Source organism: Vipera berus (assembly GCF_964194415.1).
Source record: "Vipera berus genome assembly, chromosome: 4".
Classification (NCBI taxonomy): Eukaryota; Metazoa; Chordata; class Lepidosauria; order Squamata; family Viperidae; genus Vipera; species Vipera berus.
This window is the reverse complement of record NC_138206.1, coordinates 23273830-23301045: the sequence shown is the minus strand read 5'-3', so window position 1 is coordinate 23301045 and position 27216 is coordinate 23273830. Positions and strand designations below refer to the sequence as shown.

Below are 27216 nucleotides of genomic sequence, written 5' to 3'. Positions count from 1 at the left end.
CCTGCTTAATTAATCAGATTTGATGAAAGCGTTGGAATATATAGTGCCAGTTTGTATAAGATGTAAGATTAAGCCATGATTAAGCTATAACTTAAAATTAATTGCAATTATACTTCAAGAGTGCAAACCTATGGCAAGAAATCTCACACACGGAGAGGACTTATAGTCAAAAGCTAAACGGATAAATAAACCCTTGGCTCTGATAGAAGTGCTCCTTGTGAGGATTTTACTGGCTGTGATCTTTCATCATGCTACGCCATGCTAAGATAAGCCGCAAATGGATGATATCCCATAGCCTATTAAACCATAAAGCACGCCTTGTACACCGCACGTATCCAAGCAAATCTGAGCACGGCTTGATGTGCGATCCCAGGTGTTTCAGCAACCCGGTTGCCATTAAGTAAGACCCAGCAGCTGGAACCGGGTATCTCTAAGACCTAGAATAGAAAGACCGGCCGAGGAGAGCGCTGGTGCGTGAGCAGTGAAACCTGATTGGTTGAGTTCGAGGGCCAGAGAAATCTGGGTTCAGCCCGCAGAGACGACCAGGCGCGCGCGCGCGCGCGCGCATGTGTGGGCGGAAGAAGGGCCGGCTCGCGCCGTGGCGTGCGCGCGGATCCTGCAAGAAGCGAAAGCGGGGAGGGGACGGTGAGCGTAACCAGCGCGTGCCGCTCGCCTTTCGACGGTCAGAGCTGTGACGGGCCGTTTCGTTAGGCGGGCGGAGCCCTGGTGGGTTCCGCTGTAAGCTGCTGAAGGTGGCGCCGCCGCCGGGCTGCCTTCTTCCTCCTCAGGCGGGACTCCCCCGGCCCGGCTCGACGTTGTGATTGGGTGGGAGAAGATGGCGCTGCGCGGATGGAAATCCTAATGACAGTCTCCAAAATAGCCTCCATCTGTACCATGGTGAGTGTGAGGGGAGGTGCCCCCTGTTCCCTCGCCCTTTCGGGCCCATGCGCGGTGGCGGATGAGAGGCGGGCCGCCGGGTGGGGTGGGGTGGGGGGAAACTGGGCGGAGCCCGGGCGAAGGTGTGCCTTACCTTCAATTGAGAAGGGAATATGGGGCCTTGGGTCAAGGGATCGGGGAGCGTCCGAGTCCCCTTCTCCCTGTGGAGGGCTTCTTCCAGGCAGACTTGTGTCCTCATGCATATTTACTCACAAGCAAAGCCCCTGGAATTCGACCAAACTGACCTACCTGTCAAAGGTTAGGATTTAATAGAAGGCGATCTCGTGCAATGATACTTTGTTGTTGTTAGTTGCGAAGTCGTGTCCGACCCATCGCGACCCTATGGACAACGTTCCTCCGGGCTTTCCTGTCCTCTACCATCTTCTGGAGTCCATCTAAGCTCACGCCTACTGCTTCAGTGACTCCATCCAGCCACCTCATTCTCTGTCGTCCCCTTCTTCTCTTGCCCTCGATCTTTCCCAGCATTAGGCTCTTCTCCAGTGAGTCCTTCCTTCTCATTAGGTGGCCAAAGTATTTGAGTTTTAGCTTCAGGATCTGGCCTTCTAAAGAGCAGTCAGGGTTGATCTTCTCTAGGACTGACCGGTTTGATCGCCTTGCAGTCCAAGGGACTCGCAGGAGTCTTCTCCAGCACCAGCAATGATACTTGATGGGATGTAATACCTGATCTTGGCTCAAAAGTCTTGCAGGTAAAGAAATCTTAAGCCTGCAATTTTGTCTGGCTGGAGCACCGGAACTGAACGGATCTTTCGAGATTTCCTCGTCAAAGTCCTCTCTTAAGAATTTTGTTTTAGCCATATAAAGGCGGCGGGGGGGGGGGGGGATAACTTCGTATTGAAATTTGGTGGAAAAATAACTTGTTGATGTCTTACAAATGATGGAGAACATTTCCCAGGAGAGCCAGTTGGTAATTTTGCTCAATGCTCTGGAGAGGCAGGAGGAATGAGACAAAAACAGAAAAACTTGAGGAAAGCAAAAGAATTTTGGATGTGGGTGTGGTGAAAGGAGAAGTTTAGGTAGAACAAATTTAGCAAACGGAGAGGGTTGTGTAGCAGTATGGAATTAAAACAAGGATGACGGTGGGATCTGTGCCAACTCGTTGAAAATGGTTCAGTAGTCCAGCAGAACAGTGAAATATTCTAATATTTATGTATTTCACTGCTGGTAAGCATTTGTGGATTTTTAATGAGACTGTGATTCTTTAAAAAGTATCCTCTTAATCACTTGAAAGTCTCTTAGTAGTTGACTTACTTATGAAATGTGATTTAGAAAAATAGATATGTACACCTTTGGGTGTGCTTTTTTATTTCATCGTTTACTCTTTGGCAGTTTAGTTTAAAATTAGTATGGAGAAGATGTTTAGAGCCATTGTACTATTTCTTCTTTCAATGTAATGCAAACGATCATTGTGAAGCTAAGTTAAAAGCTCCTCAGGAAACAATAGTTATTATTTTACAGGTTTGTAAATCATTATCTAGATCTGGGGTGGGTGGGTGTCAAACTGTTGGCCTGTGAGCCGAATGCATCATGCTGAAACTGCGCCCACCCCATTGCTGGCAATGGAAAAAAAAGTCATGATACGTCACAACACATCATGTGATGTTGCGAGTTTGACAGCCCTGATACATTTACCTTAAGTCCCTGTTTCTGAGATAAATAATTTTCTCTTTTTCATTCTGCCCTTTAAACCATCCCAATGCAAAAAAAAGAGTTGACAAATCTCACACCCTAGATAAATGGGATGCATAAAGATTGTAGGTTGTGTGCCCTTCATTTAGATTACTTTTTCCAAAATATAAAGAAAATATTTTTAGCATTAAGTTTCCCAGATTAGTTAGCCATATTGTATGAAAATTAGTATTGTCAAGCCAGCTACCTTGATCAAAATGGCTTGTAAGTTGGTATATCATTTTTCTGCAGCTATATGTAATCTTCAGAAGAAGAGACAACAAGGAGTTCTGACTAGTTATTCCATAAGATATAATAATACCAAAAATGCTTTGTAAGTAATCAAGCAGACAAGAATAACTAACAGGTGCTTGTCAAGTGAACTAACAGGAAGAACAGAAGATAGGGACTGCAAAAAGCTACTGTGTGCTTTGATAGATTATGTGCTGAGGTGTGAAGAACTGTGAAAAGGTGATTTTCTTGAATAGCTGTGAATTGTAAGTAGAGTGTCCCAAGAGGTGCTGATTGCCAAATAGCAGCTCCTCCCAACTGTTTCTGTACAGTTGCAAGAAAAGGTATGTGAACTCTTTGGGATTACGTGGAGTTTTGCATGAATTGGCCATAAAATGTGCTCTAAACGTCATGTAAGTCACAACAATAGAAAAACACAGTCTGCTTAAAATAATACTACACAAACATTAGCTGTTGTCATGTTTTAATTGAACATAAGATGGAAACATTCACAGTGCAGGGTGGAAAAAGTATGTGAACCTTTGGACTTAATAACTGGTTGACCCTCCTTTGGCAGCAATAACCTCAACCAAACGTTTCCTGTAGTTGCAGATCAGACCTGCACAACGATCTGGAGTAATTTTGGACCACTCCACTTCACAAAACTGTTTCAGTGTAGCAATATTCTTGGGATGTCTGGTGTGAATCGCTCTCTTAAGGTCATGCCACAGCATTTCAATCGGGTTGAGGTCAGGACTCTGACTGGGCCACTCCAGAAGGCGTATTCTGTTCTGTTGAAGCCATGGTTTTGTTGAATTACTTGTATGCTTTGGGTCATTGTCCTGTTGCATCACCCATCCTCTGCGGAGCTTCAGTTGGCGGACAGATGGTCGTACGTTTTCCTGCAAAATGTCCTGATAAACTCTGAAATTCATTTTCCCATCAATGACAACAATCCGTCCAGGCCCTGAGGCAGCAAAGCAGCCCCAAACCATGATGCTCCCTCCACCGTGTTTTACAGTGGGGATGAGGTTTTGATGTTGGTGTGCTGTGCCTTTTTTTCTCCACGCATAGTGTTGTGTGTTTTTCCCAAACAACTAAATTTTGGTTTCATCTGTCCACAGTATATTTTGCCAGTAGTGCTGTGGAACATCCAGGTGCTCTTTTGCAAACTTCAAACGTGCTGCAGTATTTTTTTTGGACAGCAATGGCTTCCTCCGTGGTGTCCTCCCATGTACTCCATTCTTGTTTAATGTTTTCCTTACTGTAGATGTGTCAACAAAAATGTTAGCATGTGCCAGAGATTTCTGTAGGTCTTTAGCTGACACTCTAGGATTCTTCTTTACCTCATTAAGCATTATGTGCTGTGCTCTTGCAGTCATTTTTACAGGACGACCACGCCCAGAGAGAGTAGCAACAGTGCTAAACTTTCTCCATTTGTAGACAGTCTGTCTTACCATGGACACATGAACATCAAGGCTTTTGGAGATACTTTTGTAACCCTTTCCAGCTTCATGCAAGTCAACAATTCTTGATCGTAGGTCTTCTGAGAGCTCTTTTCTGTGAGGCATGGTTCACATCACAGTGTGCTTCTTGAGACCAGTAAACCCAAAACAGGTGTGTGTTTTTAAAGGGCAGGACAGCTGTCAGCAACACATCCAATATCATCACAGTGATTGGAGTCAAGGTTGGCTCACTCCTGGCTCCAATTAGCTCTTGGAGAAGTCATTAGGCTAGGGGTTCACATACTTTTTCCACCCTGCACTGTGAATATTTACATGTTATGTTCAATTAAAACATGACAACAGCTAATGTTTGTGTAGTATTATTTTAAGCAGACTGTGTTTTTCTATTGTTGTGACTTACATGATGTTTAGAGCGCATTTTATGGCCAATTCATGCAAAACTCCACGTAATCCCAAAGGATTCACATACTTTTTCTTGCAACTGTATCCCGCATCCCTAGAACGCCTCTGATATATTCTTGCAACCCTTACAAAAGTTTGAAATAATGGCAACAAATTATGCATATACACTATAATTTTGAAATTCAACTTTTTGCACCCCCGGAATATCATTTTGCACCCCCGGTTGGGAACCCCTGCCAGATAGGGATTGAATGGTTGTTTCCTGTTGAATAAGCTGAAACTAATAATGATTTTAAAAGGCAGGTTCCAGAGAATGAGATCACTTAATGAGAAAACAGTGAATAACAACAGGTTGGTGGAAAAGTTTAGGTAGGAAATCCCTAAGAAGATTTCCTTCTACATCATGGGTGTCAAACTCGCTGTGTCATGTGACATGTCATGACATATCACAACTTTTTGCATTGCTGGGAGCTGGGGTGGGTGCAACCTCCACATGATGCAACCAGCCCACAGGCCGGCAGTTTGACACCCCTGTTCTACATAAAGAGTTTGTACTTGGTTAAAATGAGAGCCTGTACATGGAATAAGAAAAAATAAAAGCCTTCCTATTGGGGTGTCCAAAAAATGGTGAAGATGAATGTGTATGGGTATGCAGTTACGACCAATGGCACACAGTTGCCAAGAATTCCAATTAGGAAAATATGGAGGACAATAGAACATACCAGTATGGCTACATAGGTTTAATAAAAATAAAGTTATATTCATTGGGTTTCCACAAGGATACATTTTGAGTATACTTCAATAATTGTGTTAATAATTGGATGAAAGAAATGCTTACTAAGCTGTAAATGGTACAAAATTGAAGGAGGGTTAATAACTCAGAAAACAAACCTCAAAATGATCTTGGCAGGTTAAAAAAATGGACTGAAGTAACATATTGAAATTTATCATATGCCACTACAACTTTTTCCAAGTAGGAAACAAAATGGAAGTAGAGGATGGAGTAATTGACTTAGTAATAACATTAAGTAGTTGATTGCGAGTCAAAAATATGCATAAAACGTGATGGGGCTGCAAATAAATATGTAGTTCTAGGCTGGGTTAATGGCAGAATTAATAATTTCCAAATTATGTGAGCCACTTGGAGTAAGGGTTAGGGTTCCGGGTGCCCGTATTAAGCAAATCCTATAATGTTGCAGCATCCTCTGGTCACATGATTGCTAGTTGCCATCTCCTGTTAGCTTCCCCATTGGCTTTGCTGGTTGGAAACTAGCAGTGAGAGTTGCAAGTGGTGATCACTTGACTGCAGAATTCTCTGGCTATTGTAATTGCAAGCCGGTTGCCAAGTGCCCAAATTGCAGTCACGTTACCATGGGGATGCTGTGACAGCTGCAACTATGAGAAACCTTGTAAGTCTCCTCATTCAGCACTGTCATTACTCCAAATGGTAACTGAACAAGTGGTCACTGAACAAGGGCTGCCCTTATATTTTTCCTCACTCTGCTTCTGCAGGCTAAACACACACAATACCTTTAACAGTTTGGTTGCTCTCTTCTAGACATAATCTGGTTTATCAATGTTCTTCTGAAAATCTAGTGCCTTGAATCCAGTGTTCTAGGAATGATCTGACTAATGCAAAATGGAGAAAAGAAATTACTTCTATTGGTCTTGATTCAGTACCGCTGTTCATGCAGCTGAGGGTTTGCTTTTTTTACATCTGAATCACAATGTTGATTCATGTTCAGGTTGTGATCCATATGCCCAGATTTTTTTTCTGCATATACTGTTGAATACTATGTGCCCTTCTTATGCTGTATTTATGTCTTTGCTTTGTCCTACCCAGATCAACAACTTTGCATTTGTAGCTGTTAAAATACACCTTTTAAGTTTTTGTCTAATGTTACAACTTATTAATACTGTCCTAATGTTAGCTACCTCATCTCTGTATTTTGTGTTATCTGCAGAATTGATTATCATATTTTCTGACTCCTCATTCATTCAGGTCCTAGTAGCTCTGATATTTCCTTTGATGTTTCCCTTCAGTTTGAGGCAGAGTATTGTACACTCATTGAATATGATTGTGCATCCAATTCTATATCCATTTAATGGTAATAAAGCCCAACCCACATTTGTCACCTTCTCTAGTAGAATATCATGTGTGACTTCGTTGAGTGTTTTGCTGAAACTACTCACCCTGCCCTTTTACAACTCTTGTCTTTATTCTTCCTCTAATAAAGAGAGGGCCTCCTCAGGGTGCCACCGATCAGAGAATGTCGATTGGTGGCGCCCAGGGGGAGATCCTTCTCTGTGGGCGCTCCGGAGCTGTGGAATCAGTTGCCGGTAGAGCTCCGGATGGCGCCCGATCTTCGCTCCTTTCGTCGCGATCTCAAGACGTTTTTGTTTGTACAAGCCGGCCTAGCCTGACGGGGATTGGTGGGGTTTTTATTTTTTTTTTGTATTTTTAATTTTATTTTTGGGGTTTTATTATTGTATTAATTGTTTTAACTTGGGCAATTATTTAATCTTTTTTTAATGTTTGTACTTTGTATTTGACTTTTGCCCTGTGAACCGCCCTGAGTCCTCAGGGAGAAGGGCGGTATATAAATATTATTAAATTAAATTAAAATTAAATTAATACAGAGTCCTTGACTTAAAACCGTTCATTTAGTGAAAGTTACAACAGCACTGAAAAAAGTGACTTATGACTGTTTTTCATACTTATGATCATTGAGTATCCCCATGGTCATGTGATTAAAATTCAGACACTTGGCAATTGACACAGATTTATGATGATTGCAGTGCCCTGGGGTCAGGTCATCATCACCTTTTGTAACCTTCTGACAAGCAAAGTCAATGGGGAAGCAAGAGCATGTTACTAATTTAACAACTGCAGTGATTCACTTAACAATTATGGCAAGGAAGATCATAAAATGGTAAAAAACTCACTTAACAAGTGTCTTTCCTAGCAACAGAAATTTTGGGCTCAATTGTGGTCCTAAGTCAAGGTCTACCTGAATGTATATCTTCTAAAATTCTGGTATCAGAAATAAGTTTAGAAAAATATTTCTGTTTAAGGGATAGCCTGGCATTCTATCCAGAAACGTTAGTGCAAGAATGATATATGTCTGCAAGCATAGATTTTATTAGAAAAAAGGTTCAAAATATAACAATTTGAAACATTTTTATTAATTAAAATATTACCATTTGGATTCTTTTTATTTATTTAATATAACAATTATATTAATTGACAATTTGTACTTTCATTTTTCTTTATGCATGCATAACTGAAAATGCCTTGTAATATAAATGATACTAACCATATCAGCTGTATTATATGCTAAATTGTTGTTGTTGTTAGTTGCGAAGTCGTGTCCGACCCATCGTGACCCTATGGACAACGTTCCTCCAGGCTTTCCTGTCCTCTACCATCTTCTGGAGTCCATTTAAGCTCACGCCTACTGCTTCAGTGACTCCATCCAGCCACCTCATTCTCTGTCGTCCCCTTCTTCTATTGCCCTCAACCTTTCCCAGCATTAGGCTCTTCTCCAGTGAGTCCTTCCTTCTCATTAGGTGGCCAAAGTATTTGAGTTTTAGCTTCAGGATCTGGCCTTCTAAAGAGCAGTCAGGGTTGATCTCCTCTAGGACTGACCGGTTTGATCGCCTTGCAGTCCAAGGGACTCGTAGGAGTCTTCTCCAGCACCATAGTTCAAAGGCCTCAATTCTTTGGCGCTCAGCCTTTTTTATGGTCCAACTTTCACTGCCATACATTGCAACTGGGAAGACCATAGCCTTGACTATACGCACTTTTGTTGACAGGGTGATGTCTCTGCTTTTTAGTGTGCTGTCTAGATTTGCCATGGCTTTCCTCCCGAAGAGCAAGTGTCTTTTAATTTCTTGGCTACAGTCCCCATCTGCAGTGATCTTGGAGCCCAGGAAAATAAAATCTGTCACTACCTCCATTTCTTCCCCATCTATTTGCCAGGAATTGAGAGGGCCGGATGCCATGATCTTAGTTTTCTTAATGTTTAGTTTCAACCCAACTTTTGCACTCTCCTTCTTCACTCGCAACAAGAGACTCTTTAGTTCCTCTTCACTTTCTGCCATTAGGGTGGTATCATCTGCATATCTTAGGTTGTTGATATTTCTTCCAGCAATCTTTATTCCAACTTTTGATTCATCTAGCCCTGCCTTTCTCATGATGTGCTCTGCATATAAGTTAAATAGGCAAGGTGACAGTATACAGCCTTGCCGGACTCCTTTCCCAATTTTGAACCAATCAGTGGTTCCGTGTCCAGTTCTCACTGTTGCTTCTTGGCCCGCATATAGGTTTCTCAAGAGACAAATAAGATGGTCTGGTACACCCATCTCTTTAAGGACTTGCCACAGTTTGTTATGATCCACACAATCAAAGGCTTTAGCATAGTCAATGAAGCAGAAGTAGATGTTTTTCTGGAACTCTCTAGCTTTCTCCATGATCCAGCGTATGTTGGCAATTTGATCTCTAGTTCCTCTGCCTCTTCGAAATCCTGCCTGTACTTCTGGTAGTTCTCGATCCACATACTGCTGAAGTCTAGCTTGTAGGATTTTAAGCATAACTTTACTAGCATGAGAAATGAGTGCAATGGTGCGATAGTTTGAACATTCTTTGGCACTGCCTTTCTTTGGAATTGGAATGTAAACTGATCTTTTCCAATCCTGTGGCCACTGTTGAGTTTTCCAAATTTGCTGGCAAATTGAGTGTAGCACTTTTACTGCATCATCTTTTAAGATTTTGAATAGCTCAGCTGGAATACTGTCACCTCCACTAGCTTTGTTGTTGCTCAGTTTTTCTAAGGCCCACTTCACTTCACATTCTAGGATGTCTGGCTCAAGGTCAGTGACCACCATCTCATTGTGATTATCAGGGACATTAAGCTCATTCTTGTATAGTTCTTCTGTGTAATTTTGCCATCTCTTCTTAATCTCTTCTGCCTCTGTTAGGTCCCTGCCATTTTGGTCCTTTATCATGCCCATTTTTGCATTGAACGTTCCCTTCATCTCTCCAATTTTCTTGAACAGATCTCTGGTCCTCCCTATTCTATTGTTTTCTTCTATTTCTTTGCACTGTTCATTTAAGAAGGCATTCTTATCTCTTCTAGCTATTCTCTGGAATTCTGCATTCAATTGGGTGTATCTTTCTTTTTCTCCCTTGCCTTTCGCTTCCCTCCTTTCCTCAGCTATTTGCAAAGCTTCCTCAGACAGCCATTTTGCTTTCTTGCATTTCTTTTTCTTTGGGATGGTTTTGGTTGCTACCTCTTGTACAATGTTGCGAACCTCTGTCCATAGTTCTTCAGGCACCCTTTCTATCAGATCTAATTCCTTAAATCTATTTGTCACCTCTACTGTATATTCAACAGGGATATGATTTAATTCATACCTGACTGGCCTAGCGCTTTTCCCTACTTTCTTCAGTTTAAGCCTAAACTTTGCAATGAGAAGCTCATGGTCTGAGCCACAGTCAGCTCCTGGTCTTGTTTTTACTGACTGTATAGAGCTTCTCCATCTTTGGCTGCAGAGCACATAGTCAATCTGATTTCTGTGTTGACCATCTGGTGATGTCCATGTGTAGAGCCGTCTCTTGGGTTGTTGGAAAAGAGTGTTTGCTATGACCATCGTATTCTCTTGACAAAATTCTATCAGCCTGTGCCCTGCTTCATTTTCTACTCCAAGGCCAAACTTGCCTGTTATTCCGGTTATCTTTTGGCTTCCTACTTTAGCATTCCAATCCCCCATGATGATAAGGACATCATTTTTTGGTGTTAGTTCTATAAGGTGCTGTAGGGCTTCATAGAACCGGTCAATTTCATCCTCTTCAGCACTGGTGGTTGGGGCATAGACTTGGACTACTGTGATATTGAATGGTTTGCCTTGGATTCGAAGTGAGATCATTCTGTCATTTTGAGGATTGTATCCCAGTATTGCTTTTCCTACTGTTTTATTGACTATGAAGGCTACTCCATTTCTTCTGAGGGATTCTTGCCCGCAGTAGTATACCTGATGGTCATCTGAATTAAATTCACCCATTCCTGTCCATTTTAGTTCGCTGATACCTAAGATGTTGATGTTCAGTCTTGTCATCTCTTGTTTGACCACGTCCAGCTTTCCTTGATTCATGGATCTTACATTCCAGGTTCCTATGGAGAAAAAATCTTTACAGCATCGGACTTTCCTTTCATCACCAGACATATCCACAGCTGAGCGTCCTTTCGGCTTTGGCCCAGTCGCTTCATTCTTTCTGGCGCTATTAGTACTAGCCCTCTGCTCTTCCCCAGTAACATATTGGACGCCTTCCGACCTGAGGGGCTCATCTTCCAGCGTCATATCGTTTTGCCTTTTGGTACTGTCCATAGGGTTTTCATGGCAAAGATACTGGAGTGGGTTGCCATTTCCTTCTCCAGTGGATCACGTTTTGTCAGAACTCTCTGCTATGACCTGTCCGTCTTGGGTGGCCCTGCACGGCATAGCTCATAGCTTCATTGAATTACGCAAGCCCCTTCGCCACGACAAGGCAGTAATCCATGAAGGGGATATGCTAAATACAATTCAATAATTTCCTTTTTCTAGTGTTTTTTACCTTTGGGTTCTGATTTTTATCTTTCGGCTCTATAATTTCTTTTGAATTTTTTTAATTTTAGAAAATTAAAATGTAGTCCATTAATGTTAGGTATATATATACCTGATTGGAAAAAATGTAAGTTTATAAGTAACATCAACCATAATTATAGATGCCTGGTATAAGATTCACCCACCTATATACACACAAATGCTAATTATATTGATAAATATTCTTTCTACCATATCTAATAAGAACAATTTATGGATTTCTATTGGAATTATAGGAAAAAGTAAGCTGGAAACAATGGCCGGGCCAGTCTAATTTCCTTTTTGGTACACCATAAACTCATTTGTTAATTAAATTTGTTTGAAATTTTATATCTTACAAAATGTTAAAAATTATACCATTATTATTGCTTCCCACAACTTATTTAGTTCTTTCTTCAGTAAACTACTTAACTTGTATAGTCAAACTATACAAGAAAATACTTTAACAATTAGCCTCTAAATACTTTTTTTTTCCCCTCTTAGGGCGCTAATGCCTCAGCCTTAGAGAAAGAAATTGGTCCAGAACAATTCCCAGTCAATGAACATTATTTTGGCTTAGTAAATGTAAGTTTCATATTTTGGTTGCTTCGAAAAAGAAATGGAATTAAACATGTAGAATAAGAAAGTTGTTGAAAAATTGCTTGCTAGTACATTAGAGATTTATAGCTGCGATAAAATAATAAAAGTGACTATAATATTATTTAATTAATTTTCATTAATTCAGTTTAATGAACAATAATGTTTAATGTATTTAATTTTGGTATAGAATAGATCACAAATTATTCATAACTGTAACCTAGTTTATATGCTAAGATAATATTTTTCAGATCAGTATAATTCCTAGCAAGTCAATTGGAGAATCCTTAATGAAAGTAAAAATGGACAAATTATCTATTTCAGGAACATGTTGGGTATATTTTGGTTTTTGTTCATGTACAATACTAATGTTTTGTATATACCAGCCTGCACTTGCTGGATATCAAGAATGTTAAGAAAATTCTCTATTTTTATGGTTGGTTTTTCAGAATTACTTGGCAAATCAGTTGTAGAAATATAAAAGTATTATATAAAATATATGTAAAATCTAAGCTGGGTGGCAGTAAACACGTGTATGATTGCTGACCATTATTTTTATCCCTAATTCATGGATTATGTTATTCTTCAGAATCCAAAAATCATTAATATGCTTTAGCAAATTTCTTTCTGCGTACCATTTGCTTACTGACTCTTGTCAGGCTAAATTGTCAATTTGTTTTCCAGTTTGGAAATACATGCTACTGTAATTCAGTTCTTCAGGCACTTTATTTTTGTCGACCATTTCGAGAGAAAGTCTTGGCATACAAGAGTCAGCCCAGAAAAAAAGAGAGTCTTCTCACCTGCTTAGCTGATCTCTTCCACAGTATAGCCACCCAGAAGAAGAAAGTTGGAGTGATACCTCCTAAAAAGTTTATAACAAGATTACGAAAAGAGAATGGTAATGTTTTATTTTATTGTTGTAAAGACTTTGCCTTTAACTAATTTAATGATAAAATGGGCATTCCCCCCCCCATCATTCAATATTCTTACTTGGACTGATCTTCAAAATCCAAATCTTTAAAAATTTGTCATAAAAGTCTTATGCTTTGTAAGTCCAAAGTCAGTCTTCCTTACAACACATTTATTTTAAACAAATAAGGTAGTGCTTGATAGCATCTGATTAAAGAAAAGTTAAAAATTGCCCGAAGACACAATTTCAGTAAAATAGCACTCAGCAAAACTTTAATAACACTACAACTTAATTGAATTTGATTAGCACAGCTAACATAATAAAAATATTCTGGTAAACAAAACCAATCTTAACTTGGTGTCTGAACGGTAACACAGAAGGTGACATGTTGAAAATCCCTAAGGAAGCCAAAGTTATTATGATTTCCTGTAAACACCAGTGTTTTGAATAAAATTTAGAACTGGATTTGTAAATACTGAAGATTTTTCCCATTAGTAAAATGCGATCAAAATTAATTAACTGCAGTTTACAAAAGTAAGCCACTGAATAACTTACTGAGAATAAGAGCTCCCAGATATAAGTTCTCTGCCTTACTCAAGAGTGCACAGCTAGCATACTAGACTAGGTACTCTATCCAATACAAGTGAAATGCTATCATCCACAATTAAGGGATACTTCATTCACAGAATTCTGTTATCTACCAATTCCAGGCATCTATTCAGTTTATTTTAACTGAAATGAAGACGAAACTGTTTTAACTTGCCAATATCAGAAGCATTAATTGTACATCTTCTAAAAATGACTGTTCAACTAGAATTGAACATTTGTTCAGAAAGATACCGCGATTATTTATACATTTGCAACTGTGGTGAAATTCTTCAGTTCTGTTAGGATGAAAACTTTTTTTTTTTAACAAGAGACCAGATGGAGACTTATTTGTCTCTCTGGTTTGTTGTTGCTCCTCAAATTCAATTGCATTGTCAAGATGTTTTGCATGGTATAAGGAACTCATGATTATTTCATTTGACCAACCTTTGAACAAATCATTTATACTTGTGAGTACACTTTCTGTTTATTCCTAAAGAATATCATTTTAGTAATTCGATTCAGTATCTGCTTAATTAAGAAAAGCACATAAATGAATTACAGAGATTTTTAAATACTCAGATTATTAAGCAGTTGTGAGGAACAAAACATCAGGTATCAATTAACTGAAAAGAAATACTGAAAAAACAACAATTTGAAAGAGCCAGAGAACCCTGTCACAAGCAGAAATATGTGTTTTTTCATTTTGGATTTTTAGATTCATTTTAGCATTTTATTATGGATTCAAGAGATTGCAGTTCAATCCATAAAGGGGTGCAGTTTCATACTACGAATCAAAATGAATAGTGCTTCTGAAAGATAAAGTACCGTAATAGTTATTTTTTGTTTAAGCATTTTTTTCTTAACTATATGGTTAAATGCAAGACACACAGAAAAAAACATTTCAAGGTCTTAGCTTTCATGGGATCATTGTTCCATTGCTAGGCATGCTGTATGTTCAATACTCATTTGAAATTTTTTTTGTAAAACTATTAAATTGCAGACCATTCTCATAGGTAATGGGGCTGTGCATTGTTTTGGATTTGATTCCAAAAAGACCCTTTGAGCGTTCAATCCAAAAAGCTCCTATCTGTAACTCTTTAAAGCAGCCACATCTTTTCCCAGGATCATATTAATGAACATATATTTACTATTCGGTGGAAGCAGGCTTGTGTATTGCAGAAATCCTTTTCTGTTGTTTGAAAAAATATTCTCAGTCCTCTTCAATATGTTTCTGTCATAATTGCAGCAATAAAAAGGAACACCTCTCTCCCATTTTTGAAAGTTTTAAGTATATGTAGAACCAAGTTCCAATAACACACCTGAAATAATGTAATGTATGGGAGTCCAGAATATACCGGTATGTTCCAGCCTCTTGCAGTTCGTTTTAGGACAGGGGTGTCAAACTCGCAACATCATGTGACGTGTCATGACGTATTGCGACTTTTTTGCCATTACTGGCAATGGGGTGGGCACAGTTTTGCTATGATGCATCCAGCCTGTGGGCCGGCAGTTTGACACCCCTGTTTTAGGGTTTTTTGGATCATGCTAAATGTATGTTGGGAGACTGAGGCTGGAATAATGTTGAACAAAATTCAACCTCAAAGCTTAGGTAGCTCAACACTCTCTTATATGACGGCAAACCAGATGCTATAGAAAGTTAGGTAGGATGTGTGTAATAGCTTTCTGACATTGTTTATTCTCAGCAATTGCTTTTTAAATCTATTTACAGTATCTAAGAAGTAGACTAAACATATCAATTTTTTTTGTAGAGCTGTTTGACAATTATATGCAGCAAGACGCACATGAATTTTTGAACTATTTGCTGAATACAGTGGCAGATATTTTGCAAGAGGAGAGAAAACAGGAGAAACAGAATGGTCGTCTACCTAATGGCAGCATTGACAGTGAAAACAATAATTCCCCAGATCCAACATGGGTTCATGAAATCTTCCAGGGAACATTAACCAATGAAACAAGGTGTCTCACCTGTGAAACTGTAAGCATCGTCTACAAATCTGTCTTAATTTTCAGTATTTATCAATTTTCGAAACCGGCCATCTCCCTTGCAGAGGGACTCTGGGTGATGTACAAATAAAACATTAAAACAGTAGTATATAAATTTTAAAAGAGCCAAGGATGATTAAAATTTGGTGTTAAAAATTAAAGGGGAGAGAGGCCTTTCAGGATGCTAACCAGCCTCATGGTTATGTGTTCCTGTGTGCACCCAAAAGAAGACCTCAGGGCCATGTTTTCACAACCTTGGTGGAGCAGTGGGCTAATGCCTCCTTAAGTAACACCAGCTGCCTGCAATTAGTGCAGGTTCGCATCCCACCAGGCTCAAGGTTGACTCAGCCTTCCATCCTTCCGAGGTAGGTAAAATGAGGACCCATATTGTTGGGGGCAATTAAGCTGACTTTGTAATAATGCCACTTGGGGGGGGGGCGAAAGCCCTAATAAGCAGGCATATACATAGAATGAAGGCTATTGCTAAGCACATTGGTTTGTGCTTCTTAGATTGTAAGCCGCCCTGAGTCTTCAGAGAAGGGCGGGATATAAATGAGATTAAAATAAAATAAAATAAAATAAATAAACCTTCCAAAACCTTCCAAAAGGCCAAGAGAGAGGACGCCCGTCTGACTCTGGGTGGGAAGAATGTTACAGAGGGCAGAGGCAGCAGGAGACAACTCTCTCTGCCAGCCAGTCGGAATTCTTTGGCTGACAGAGTCACTGGCATAACTTCCCTGCCTGATCCAGTGATGTCTAAAAACAAATACTGTTTTTGGCAATGGATCAAAAGCTGAGTATAAAATATTGATATGAATTTGAATTTTGTGTGAGTTCAATAAACTTCTTTTCATAGTCTGACTTAATGGAATCGAACAACAGATGTTTATTTGCATGCAAGGACTTTTTTTGTAGTAACGTGATAAAAATGTTTAATATAAAAAAGGTTGGTGACATATAGCATTTAGAAAGAGTGAATATGGAAATATTCCTTATGGAAAAAATTTGTTTGGTACACATCATTTTTGGTACTTATCACGTGTCCCAGAACCAATTTACGATGAGTACTGAGGTACTCAAGAGAAATGAATCTGTTTTTTTCTGTATGAAAGGAGAAATCAAAAGAAGATCCCTGAATTATATGGCGTTTACCATACTTTTAATAGTGAAATATTCACAAATGGAAAGATGAAAACAATAGCATTCTTTCTCTAAAAAGAGTCAATTTTATTAAAAGTTTAGTCACCATCATTACCGTTATTGATTTTTATTGCTAGTTCATCTATTTTTAGTTTAAAGTCTTTCAAAAATGTACATAAATGGATGATTATACAATTTATTTTAACTTGCAGATAAGCAGCAAAGATGAAGATTTTTTAGATCTTTCTGTTGATGTGGAACAAAATACTTCAATCACACATTGTTTAAGGTATGAGCAATAACTTATCCCTGATTCGTAAGCATATAAACTTATTTGAGATAAAGTAAAATGGTTTTATTAGACCAGTTTTAGATTATTAGACTTCATAACACTTTTTATATTCTTCCTTAATTGAACTTGAACTTACTTAGTGCATAGTGTTTCAAATACGAGATGTCCGTTCAGTATAAAAATATTTCAGTGAGATAATTCATAGTTGTTGGTCTTTCAATATAATTTATTCAAAAATTGAATTTTCTTAATGTTTTTATTCCCCTGTTTTAGGGGTTTCAGCAACACAGAAACCCTGTGCAGTGAATATAAATATTACTGTGAAGAGTGTCGCAGTAAACAGGAAGCACACAAAAGGTACTATTTGCATTTATTTTGAATGTTAGCAATATATATAATTAACTGCATATTTTGAGCTTTTGCATGAGGTCATTGCCTTGTGTGAACTTTTAGCAAATGGTAATATTGAGATAATAAATTGATAACAGAATTCGATTAATTTTTTATGACTTTGCAGACAGGTAGCAAAATAGACTTTGAAATCTAATTAAATGTGGTGATCAGTTTAATTTTCTTTCAGAATGAAAGTAAAAAAGCTGCCTATGATTCTTGCTCTCCATCTGAAAAGATTTAAATACATGGACCAGCTACATCGATATACAAAACTCTCCTATAGGGTAGTATTCCCTTTAGAACTTCGACTGTTTAATACATCTGGTGACGCCACAAATCCTGACAGAATGTATGATCTTGTGGCAGTGGTAGTTCATTGTGGAAGGTAATAATTACAATCTGTTCTTTGTTAACTTATTGGAAAATAGTGCTATGTATATATGCTAAAATCCTAAACATAAAGTCTGAAATTTATTACATATGTACAATACTGGCCTAATGATCACTACCATAATGACTGATAGTGCATTAAATGTTACTTTTAACTGCCTTATAACCTCTGTCTGAGGTAGTGCAACCACATCCAAAGTTAACAATGATAAACAATTGGATACCGAGGTTCCTTACAACCACAGCCACCTCGTCTCGCCTGGGTTCAGCTGAAGCCTGTTGTTCCCCCCTCCAGATCCCTCCAGTCTCCAGCCATCTCTACAGCTTTCAGGAAGGGCAGTGACAGCATCACTTGGATCAGCAGGGATGGTATCTCATCCCATGGTATCAGATTATCTCACCCAGCCGTTTCATGTAGATGTTAAAAAGGAGTGGAGAAAGTACGAAGCCCTGTGGTACCCCACAAAGGAGTGGTGGTGGGCTGAACCTCTCATTCCCTATTAACACTGATTGGGACTGTCTTTGGAAAAAGGAGTTGTGACCTCCCGGTTAGACTACTGCAATGCTCTCTACATGGGGCTGCCCTTGAGAACCACTTGGAGGCTTTTTTTTTATTAAAGAGTTTTACAAAAACAAAATTTTACAATATATCCCCAAATCCCTCCCACCCCAAACCCACCCACTCCCCCCCCCACTTCCCAGAGTTAAATAAGTTTAAGTTTAAGTTTATTGAATTTATATACCGCCCTTTTCCCGTAGGACTCAGGGCGGTTTACAAAGTATTTAAAAACATCAATACAATACAAGAGTTAAAAACAGTTAATCATATTCTAAATAAAAATTATGCATAATATACAATTAACCAAATTCATAATGTGCTTTGTTGTTGTTGTTGTTGTTAGCTGCGAAGTCGTGTCCGACCCATCGCGACCCTATGGACAACATTCCTCCAGGCCTTCCTGTCCTCTACCATCTTCTGGAGTCCATTTAAGCTCGCGCTTACTGCTTCAGTGACTCCATCCAGCCACCTCATTCTCTGTCGTCCCCTTCTTCTATTGCCCTCGATCTTTCCCAGCATTAGGCTCTTCTCCAGTGAGTCCTTCCTTCTCATTAGGTGGCCAAAGTACTTGAGTTTTAGCTTCAGAATCTGGCCTTCTAAAGAGCAGTCAGGATTGATCTCCTCTAGGACTGACCGGTTTGATCGCCTTGCAGTCCAAGGGACTCGCAGGAGTCTTCTCCAGCACCACAGTTCAAAGGCCTCAATTCTTTGGCGCTCAGCCTTTCTTATGGTCCAACTTTCACTGCCATACATTGCAACTGGGAAGACCATAGCCTTGACTATACGCACTTTTGTTGACAGGGTGATGTCTCTGCTTTTTAGTGTGCTGTCTAGATTTGCCATGGCTTTCCTCCCCAGGAGCAAGCGTCTTTTAATTTCTTGGCTACAGTCCCCGTCTGCAGTGATCTTGGAGCCCAGGAAAATAAAATCTGTCACTACCTCCATTTCTTCCCCATCTATTTGCCAGGAATTGAGAGGGCCAGATGCCATGATCTTGGTTTTCTTAATGTTAAGTTTCAACCCAAGTTTTGCACTCTCCTTCTTCACCTGCAACAAGAGGCTCTTTAGTTCTTCTTCACTTTCTGCCATTAGAGTGGTATCATCTGCGTATCTTAGGTTGTTGATATTTCTTCCGGCAATCTTAATTCCAACTTTTGATTCATCTAGCCCTGCCTTTCTCATGATGTGCTCTGCATATAAGTTAAATAGGCAGGGCGACAGTATACAGCCTTGCCGGACTCCTTTCCCAATTTTGAACCAATCAGTGGTTCCGTGTCCAGTTCTCACTGTTGCTTCTTGACCCGCATATAGGTTTCTCAAGAGACAAATAAGATGGTCTGGTACTCCCATCTCTTTAAGAACTTGCCACAGTTTGTTGTGATCCACACAATCAAAGGCTTTAGCATAGTCAATGAAGCAGAAGTAGATGTTTTTCTGGAACTCCCTAGCTTTCTCCATGATCCAGCGTATATTGGCAATTTGATCTCTAGTTCCTCTGCCTCTTCGAAATCCTGCCTGTACTTCTGGTAGTTCTCGATCCACATACTGCTGAAGTCTAGCTTGTAGGATTTTAAGCATGACTTTACTAGCATGAGAAATGAGTGCAATGGTGCGATAGTTTGAACATTCTTTGGCACTGCCTTTCTTTGGAATTGGAATGTAAACTGATCTTTTCCAATCCTGTGGCCACTGTTGAGTTTTCCAAATTTGCTGGCAAATTGAGTGTAGCACTTTTACTGCATTGTCTTTTAAGATTTTGAATAGCTCAGCTGGAATACTGTCACTTCCACTAGCTTTGTTGTTGCTCAGTTTTTCTAAGGCCCACTTCACTTCACATTCTAGGATGTCTGGCTCGAGGTCAGTGACCACCTCATTGTGATTATCAGGGACGTTAAGCTCATTCTTGTATAGTTCTTCTGTGTAATTTTGCCACCTCTTCTTAATCTCTTCTGCCTCTGTTAGGTCCCTGCCATTTTGGTCCTTTATCATGCCCATTTTTGCATTAAACGTGCCCTTCATTTCTCCAATTTTCTTGAAAAGATCTCTGGTCCTCCCTATTCTATTGTTTTCTTCTATTTCTTTGCACTGTTCATTTAAGAAGGCATTCTTATCTCTTCTAGCTATTCTCTGGAATTCTGCATTCAATTGGGCGTATCTTTCTTTTTCTCCCTTGCCTTTCGCTTCCCTCCTTTCCTCAGCTATTTGCAAAGCTTCCTCAGACAGCCATTTTGCTTTCTTGCATTTCTTTTTCTTTGGGACGGTTTTGGTTGCTACCTCTTGTACAATGTCGTGAACCTCTGTCCATAGTTCTTCAGGCACTCTGTCTATCAGATCTAATTCCTTAAATCTATTTGTCACCTCTACTGTATATTCAACAGGGATATGATTTAATTCATACCTGACTGGCCTAGTGCTTTTCCCTACTTTCTTCAGTTTAAGCCTAAACTTTGCAAGGAGAAGCTCATGGTCTGAGCCACAGTCAGCTCCTGGTCTTGTTTTTACTGACTGTATAGAGCTTCTCCATCTTTGGCTGCAGAGCATATAGTCAATCTGATTTCTGTGTTGACCATCTGGTGATGTCCATGTGTAGAGCCGTCTCTTGGGTTGTTGGAAAAGAGTGTTTGCTATGACCATCGCATTCTCTTGACAGAATTCTATCAGCCTGTGCCCTGCTTCATTTTGCACTCCAAGGCCAAACTTGCCTGTTATTCCAGTTATCTTTTGGCTTCCTACTTTAGCATTCCAATCCCCCATGATGATAAGAACATCATTTTTTGGTGTTAGTTCTATAAGGTGCTGTAGTGCTTCATAGAACTGGTCAATTTCATCCTCTTCAGCACTGGTGGTTGGGGCATAGACTTGGACTACTGTGATATTGAATGGTTTGCCTTGGATTCGAACTGAGATCATTCTGTCATTTTGAGGATTGTATCCCAGTATTGCTTTTCCTACTCTTTTATTGACTATGAAGGCTACTCCATTTCTTCTGAAGGATTCTTGCCCACAGTAGTATACCTGATGGTCATCTGAATTAAATTCACCCATTCCTGTCCATTTTAGTTCGCTGATACCTAAGATGTCAATGTTCAGTCTTGTCATCTCTTGTTTGACCACGTCCAGCTTTCCTTGATTCATGGATCTTACATTCCAGGTTCCTATGGAGAAAAAATCTTTACAGCATTGGACTTTCCTTTCACCACCAGACACATCCACAGCTGAGCGTCCTTTCGGCTTTGGCCCAGTCGCTTCATTCTTTCTGGCGCTACTAGTACTAGCCCTCTGCTCTTCCCCAGTAGCATATTGGACGCCTTCCGACCTGAGGGGCTCATCTTCCAGCGTCATATCGTTTTGCCTTTTGGTACTGTCCATAGGGTTTTCATGGCAAAGATACTGGAGTGGGTTGCCATTTCCTTCTCCAGTGGATCACGTTTTGTCAGAACTCTCTGCTATGACCTGTCCGTCTTGGGTGGCCCTGCACGGCATAGCTCATAGCTTCATTGAATTACGCAAGCCCCTTCGCCACGACAAGGCAGTAATCCATGAAGGGGAATGTGCTTTAACTCCCCTTTAATATAACTACAAACAACGTGCTAATAAGAATATCTCACTAAAATCTACTCATAAGCTAAATGGAACTTTTTAGTCCCATATTTGTTCTGAATATAATTTATCCATCTCCTCCAAACTGAAATATATCTTTCCTGTGAATGATCTTTCAAATAAGCAGAAATCTTAGACATTTCTGCAAGATTCGAAACTTTAAACACCCATTCTTCTATAGTGGGCAAACTATCCTTCTTCCAATATTGTCCCACCAGTAACCGTGCTGCTGTTATCATGTTCAACATCAAATTAGTTTCTTTAACATCACAATCTACAACAATACCCAATAGAAACAATTGCGGAGAAAACTTTATCTTTCTCTTTAAAATCTTTTGAATGTTCCACCAAATTTTAATCCAAAAAGCTTTTATATTTCTAGTCCACCACATGTGAAAATAGGTAGCTTCTAAACTACCACACCTCCAACATTTAGACTGTAAAGTAGGATACATGTTGGACAACTTCTTGGGATCCAGATGCCATCTATAAAACATTTTATAAAAATTTTCTCTTAAATTTTGAGCCTGAGTAAATTTAACATTTCTGACCCAAATTATCTCGCAGGTGTCCAACGAAATTGGTTCCTGAATATTTTGTGCCCACTTTATCATGCAGTCTTTAACCAGTTCCGTTTCCGAATCCAATTCAATTAAAGCATTATATATCCTCTTTATATGTGCACAATTTAAATCTCTAATTTGCTTTACTAAATTTTGATCTGTAATTGTGATGCCAACCTTTTGATCTGACTTCCACCTAGCTTTCAATTGGGTATATTGAAACCAAGAGTAACTTATGTTTTCGTGTCTTAACTCCTCTAGTGGTTTAAGTTGCCAATCATTCCCTTGCAGTCTAAGTAATTCCTTATAAGAAACCATATTCATACTCACTCCCATAGATACGCCCTCTATCGCGTGTCCAGGAATTCCCCAAATCGGTATTTTATAATTTAACTTATAATAATACTTTTTCCAGACACGCAATAAAGCACTTCTAAGAATATGGGATTTAAAAGCCCTGTCCACCTTCTTATCGTAAAGCAAATATGCATGCCATCCATATACCAAATCCCATCCCTCAAGATGAAGTATTCTCTTGTTGGTTAAATTAAGCCAATCACTAATCCAGGTCAAGGCAACCGCATCATAGTACAATTTCAAATTCGGCGCCTTGAGTCCCCCTCTTTCCCTGGCATCTTGTAAAATCTTAAATTTAACTCTTGGTTTTTTCCCCGCCCAGATAAATTTGTTAATACCCTTCTGCCATTGATCAAGGTTGGCATCCTTTTTCAATATAGGTATCATTTGAAACAAAAAGAGAAACTTTGGTAGAACATTCATTTTAACAACTGCAATTCTTCCCAGTAATGATAATTGTAATTTTTTCCAATTATTTAAGTCCCTTTGTACCTTCAACCATAGTGTTTCATAATTGTTCTTATACAATTTTACATTTGAGGCCGCAATATATACTCCTAAATATTTAACCTTCTTCACTATTTCAAAACCTGTTAATTTAGATAACATATCCCTTTCACTCATAGATAAGTTCTTAGATAATATCTTAGTCTTATTACTATTCACCTTAAACCCAGAAACCTTACCATACTGAGTTATAATTTCCATCAAGTCTATAACCGACTGTAACGGTTGGGATACTGTCACAACCAAGTCATCAGCAAAAGCTCTGAGTCTATAATCATTCTGTTTTATTTTAATTCCCTTTATCATAGAGGACTCTCGAATTTTAATTAATAAAATCTCTAGTGTTAGAACAAACAATAATGGTGATAGGGGGCAACCCTGTCTTGTACCTTTTTCAATTTTGAAAATCTCTGTTAATCCCCCATTAACTATAATTTGTGCAGTTTGTTGTTGATATATAGCTTTAATAGCATGTAGAAAACCCTCTCCAAAATTCATCTCCTCAACAACTCTTAATAAAAATTGCCAATTCAATTGGTCAAAGGCTTTCTCTGCATCCAAAAATATCAATGCTGCAGAGACTTGGTTGTTCTTATCCAAATATTCAAGCAAGTTAACAATTTGTCTTACATTATATTTCATATACCTCCCAGATATAAATCCCGATTGATCACTATGAATCATTTGTTTCAAAACTTGCATTAATCTATTAGCCAATACTTTAGCAAAAATCTTATAATCTGTATTTAAAAGATATATGTCTATAATTTGGAGGCTTCAACTGGTGCAGAATGCAGCCGCGCGAGTTGTGATGGGGGCTTCCCGATACTCCCATATAACACCTCTGCTCCGCGAGCTGCATTGGCTTCTGGTTGCCCTCCGGGTGAGATTCAAGGTGCTGGTGATGACCTATAAAGCCCTAAATGGCTTGGGTCCGGGATATCTGAGGGAACACCTGCTGTTGGCATCAAGTTCCCTTCGTCCTGTGCGCTCCCACAGGGAGGGCCTTCTCAGGGTGCCGCCGGCAAAGGATTGCCGGCGGGCAACACCCAGGGGGAGGGCCTTCTCTGTGGGCACGCCTGCCCTCTGAAACCAGTTACCCGTAGAGCTTAGGACTGCCCCTGATTTTCGTTCGTTCTGCCGGGACCTGAAGACCTGGCTCTTTGAGCTTTCCGGCCAGGATTTTTTAATTTTTTAACTTATTGTAATTGGGTTTTTAATCAGTTATAGGGGTTTTAGATTTTAATTAAGGAAAATTTAATCTATTTTAATTGTTATTAATTTTTGTATTGTAATGTTGTTTTAATTGCCTTGTGAACCGCCCTGGGTCCTACGGGAGAAGGGCGGTATATAAGTTTAATAATAATAATAATAATAATAATAATAATAATAATAATAATAATAATAATAATAATAATAATAATTATTATTATTATTATTATTAATAATAATAATAATAATAATACTGTGCCAGCCCCAAACCACGTAGCCATCCCAAAAGGATACCATGGTTGATGGTATCAAAGCTGCTGATAGATCAAGGAGAGCAAGGATGGTTGCACTACCTCTATTCTGCTTTCACCAGAAATCATCCAAAGCACGGCCAGTGCCATTTCCACCCCATCACCCAGTCCAAAACCCAACTGAAAGGGGTCAAGTTAATCAGTTTCATCAAGGACCCTTTGGAGCTGTAAGGAAACCACTTTTTCCACACCTTCCCTTCTTTGGCTTAATTGTTCTTCACATTTTTTTTCTTCAAATAAAATCTTTAGTAAAGATTATATTGGTTTATTAAGAAAAAAGCTATACAACTAATCAAAGATTCTCGGTAGTATCATTTTATGTAATCTCTCCCCCACATAATACTGAATTTGAAAATGACATAGCATTAATTATTTTCTTTGCGCAGTGGACCTAACAGAGGACACTATATTGCCATTGTAAAGAGCCATGATTTTTGGCTGCTCTTTGATGATGACATCGTAGAGGTAAGAATTATTATGATTCATTGCTTGTAAAATGTATTCATTAAACTTACGTTTTTGCTATTTGGCTTTAGGTGATCAAAATTGGAAATATTTGGAAGCAATTTAATTTATTGCTCTTGATATAGATCTGTTATTTACCAAAAAATAACAATTATGCATGTTTTTCTTAGTAAATACCTCTGTTGCTGTAAGTGACAAATTATTTTTTAATATGTTGGTGCTAAAGCCATAGTTTTGCTACAAAATTACAAATTATTGTTTTTTGAGAAATGTGTACGCCTCTATTTTGTTTCAGAAAATAGACGCCCAAGCTATTGAGGATTTCTACGGGTTAACATCAGATATCTCAAAAAACTCAGAATCTGGTTATATTCTCTTCTATCAGTCCCGGGACTGAATGTGTCTGGGCAAAAAGTTACTTCCTGCCTCACTGTTCTGGATAACATGAAAACTACTACATTAGAAGATAGTAAAAGCAGAGACAAAAGAATGATAATGTGGTTTGCGCTGCAACAAACCCAGGTATTCAGAGAGGCTTTCAGAAACCTTCATATTGCGCTCCATGAATTTGCTCAGGGGTCATAAGGACAAGGCTGATGCATCACAAATGCGCTGGAGAAACAGATCAGCTACTCTTGTAAGAATTTCCCATCAAGCAAGTTGTATCTAACAGACCTGATCAAAAGTCCAATTTTGTGGATATATTTTCATAATCTTTGGCATCTTTGATTTTTTGTCAATGTTGCATTAAATGGAAGTGCAACAAAGCAATATAAATTTGGCACATTAATTTATTTGGTAGTACTAAAAGTGCACATGATTCTTGATCTTGATTTTACCTATATTCAGTTTTTAGATTATTATTTTTTGCACACAGAGAGAATTAGACTAACACTTGCTTTCTTGGCCAGAATAAATTTATAGCATATGGTTTTGTGACTGGAACCAAGAAGTCAAATGTGTTTTGCTTCTTGTAAGAAGCTTACATTACAGTAATAAGTACCTTTATGGGAACAGTTTTGAGTTCTAAACTTTCTATGGGGGAAGAACTTGATTTATAATTATAATTTTATTTTTATTTATGCATTACTGCAACTTTTAGAGTTTCTGTGTTTTATATTTCCACAAATTTTGGAACCTAGATTTGTATATTAGATTTTATTGGATTTAAATACTCTTTTACATTGTTCATCTACAAGATTTCTCAGAAAATATACTTTCAAAACCTAAACTAACCAGGGGAAAGTATGGAATTTGCTTCTTTAATAAGGAGCCGTGTCTTTTGCTGTATGTTTCATGTGTGTTATTTAAAGAATTTGAAGTGGAAATGTCTTTGATGGTGTAAAACAGATTTTCTGTTTTATCACTGTTAGGATGGTATAGGTGCTATACTGTACCAGTTTCTCTAAGTCTTCTAAACACTTTGACTGCAATATAGGCCAGGATTGCCCATGCTTAATAGAGCCAGGGTGGCAAATGTATGTAATTTTGGTCTTCATTGTAGCATTAATTAAAATGTAAAATAGCTTCAGAATATCTCAGTTTCCGTGGATGCAATGGGTATGGATAGTTGAAAACTCCCCAAAGTCTTGTGAAGGTTTTACCCACTAAAATTTAAAGATTAAGAAAAAGAATATTAAAATTGTTGATCCTGAAAGCCAGGGATCTCTACATCATTGTTATGTTGTCTGACAGTGGCTGAATGTAAATTGATGAAATAAAGCTAAATGCATATTTCCAGTTAGATCAATTGTGCCTTCATATTTTGGCACGCTTTTTCATCATAGTTTTGTTTTGCTGGCAGTGTTAGTAAGAAACTGTTTTTGTCTGCTGCTATAATTAATGCATTCAGTTTACCTATACAATTTAGCTCAGGAATTTAACATCAAACTGAACAGATTTTCAATGTAGGTTGTCTTATTTAACTAATGTGAAAAAAATCATGTTAAATTGTAAAGATTTTTTTATTAAAAAATTTAAAGCCTT

General features: G+C 38.7%; 1 protein-coding gene across 1 annotated transcript; it reads left to right on the top strand.

The window, feature by feature from the left end:
• Positions 1–586: 586 nt before the first annotated feature.
• On the top strand, positions 587–27216 carry USP12 (ubiquitin specific peptidase 12). Its single transcript, XM_081326294.1, has 9 exons — positions 587–897; positions 11847–11927; positions 12624–12837; positions 15207–15433; positions 16794–16870; positions 17147–17230; positions 17454–17651; positions 25152–25230; positions 25526–27216. Exons 1-9 carry the CDS (start codon positions 850–852, stop codon positions 25625–25627), a joined length of 1110 nt encoding a protein of 369 aa, XP_081182420.1. The 5' UTR covers positions 587–849; the 3' UTR covers positions 25628–27216.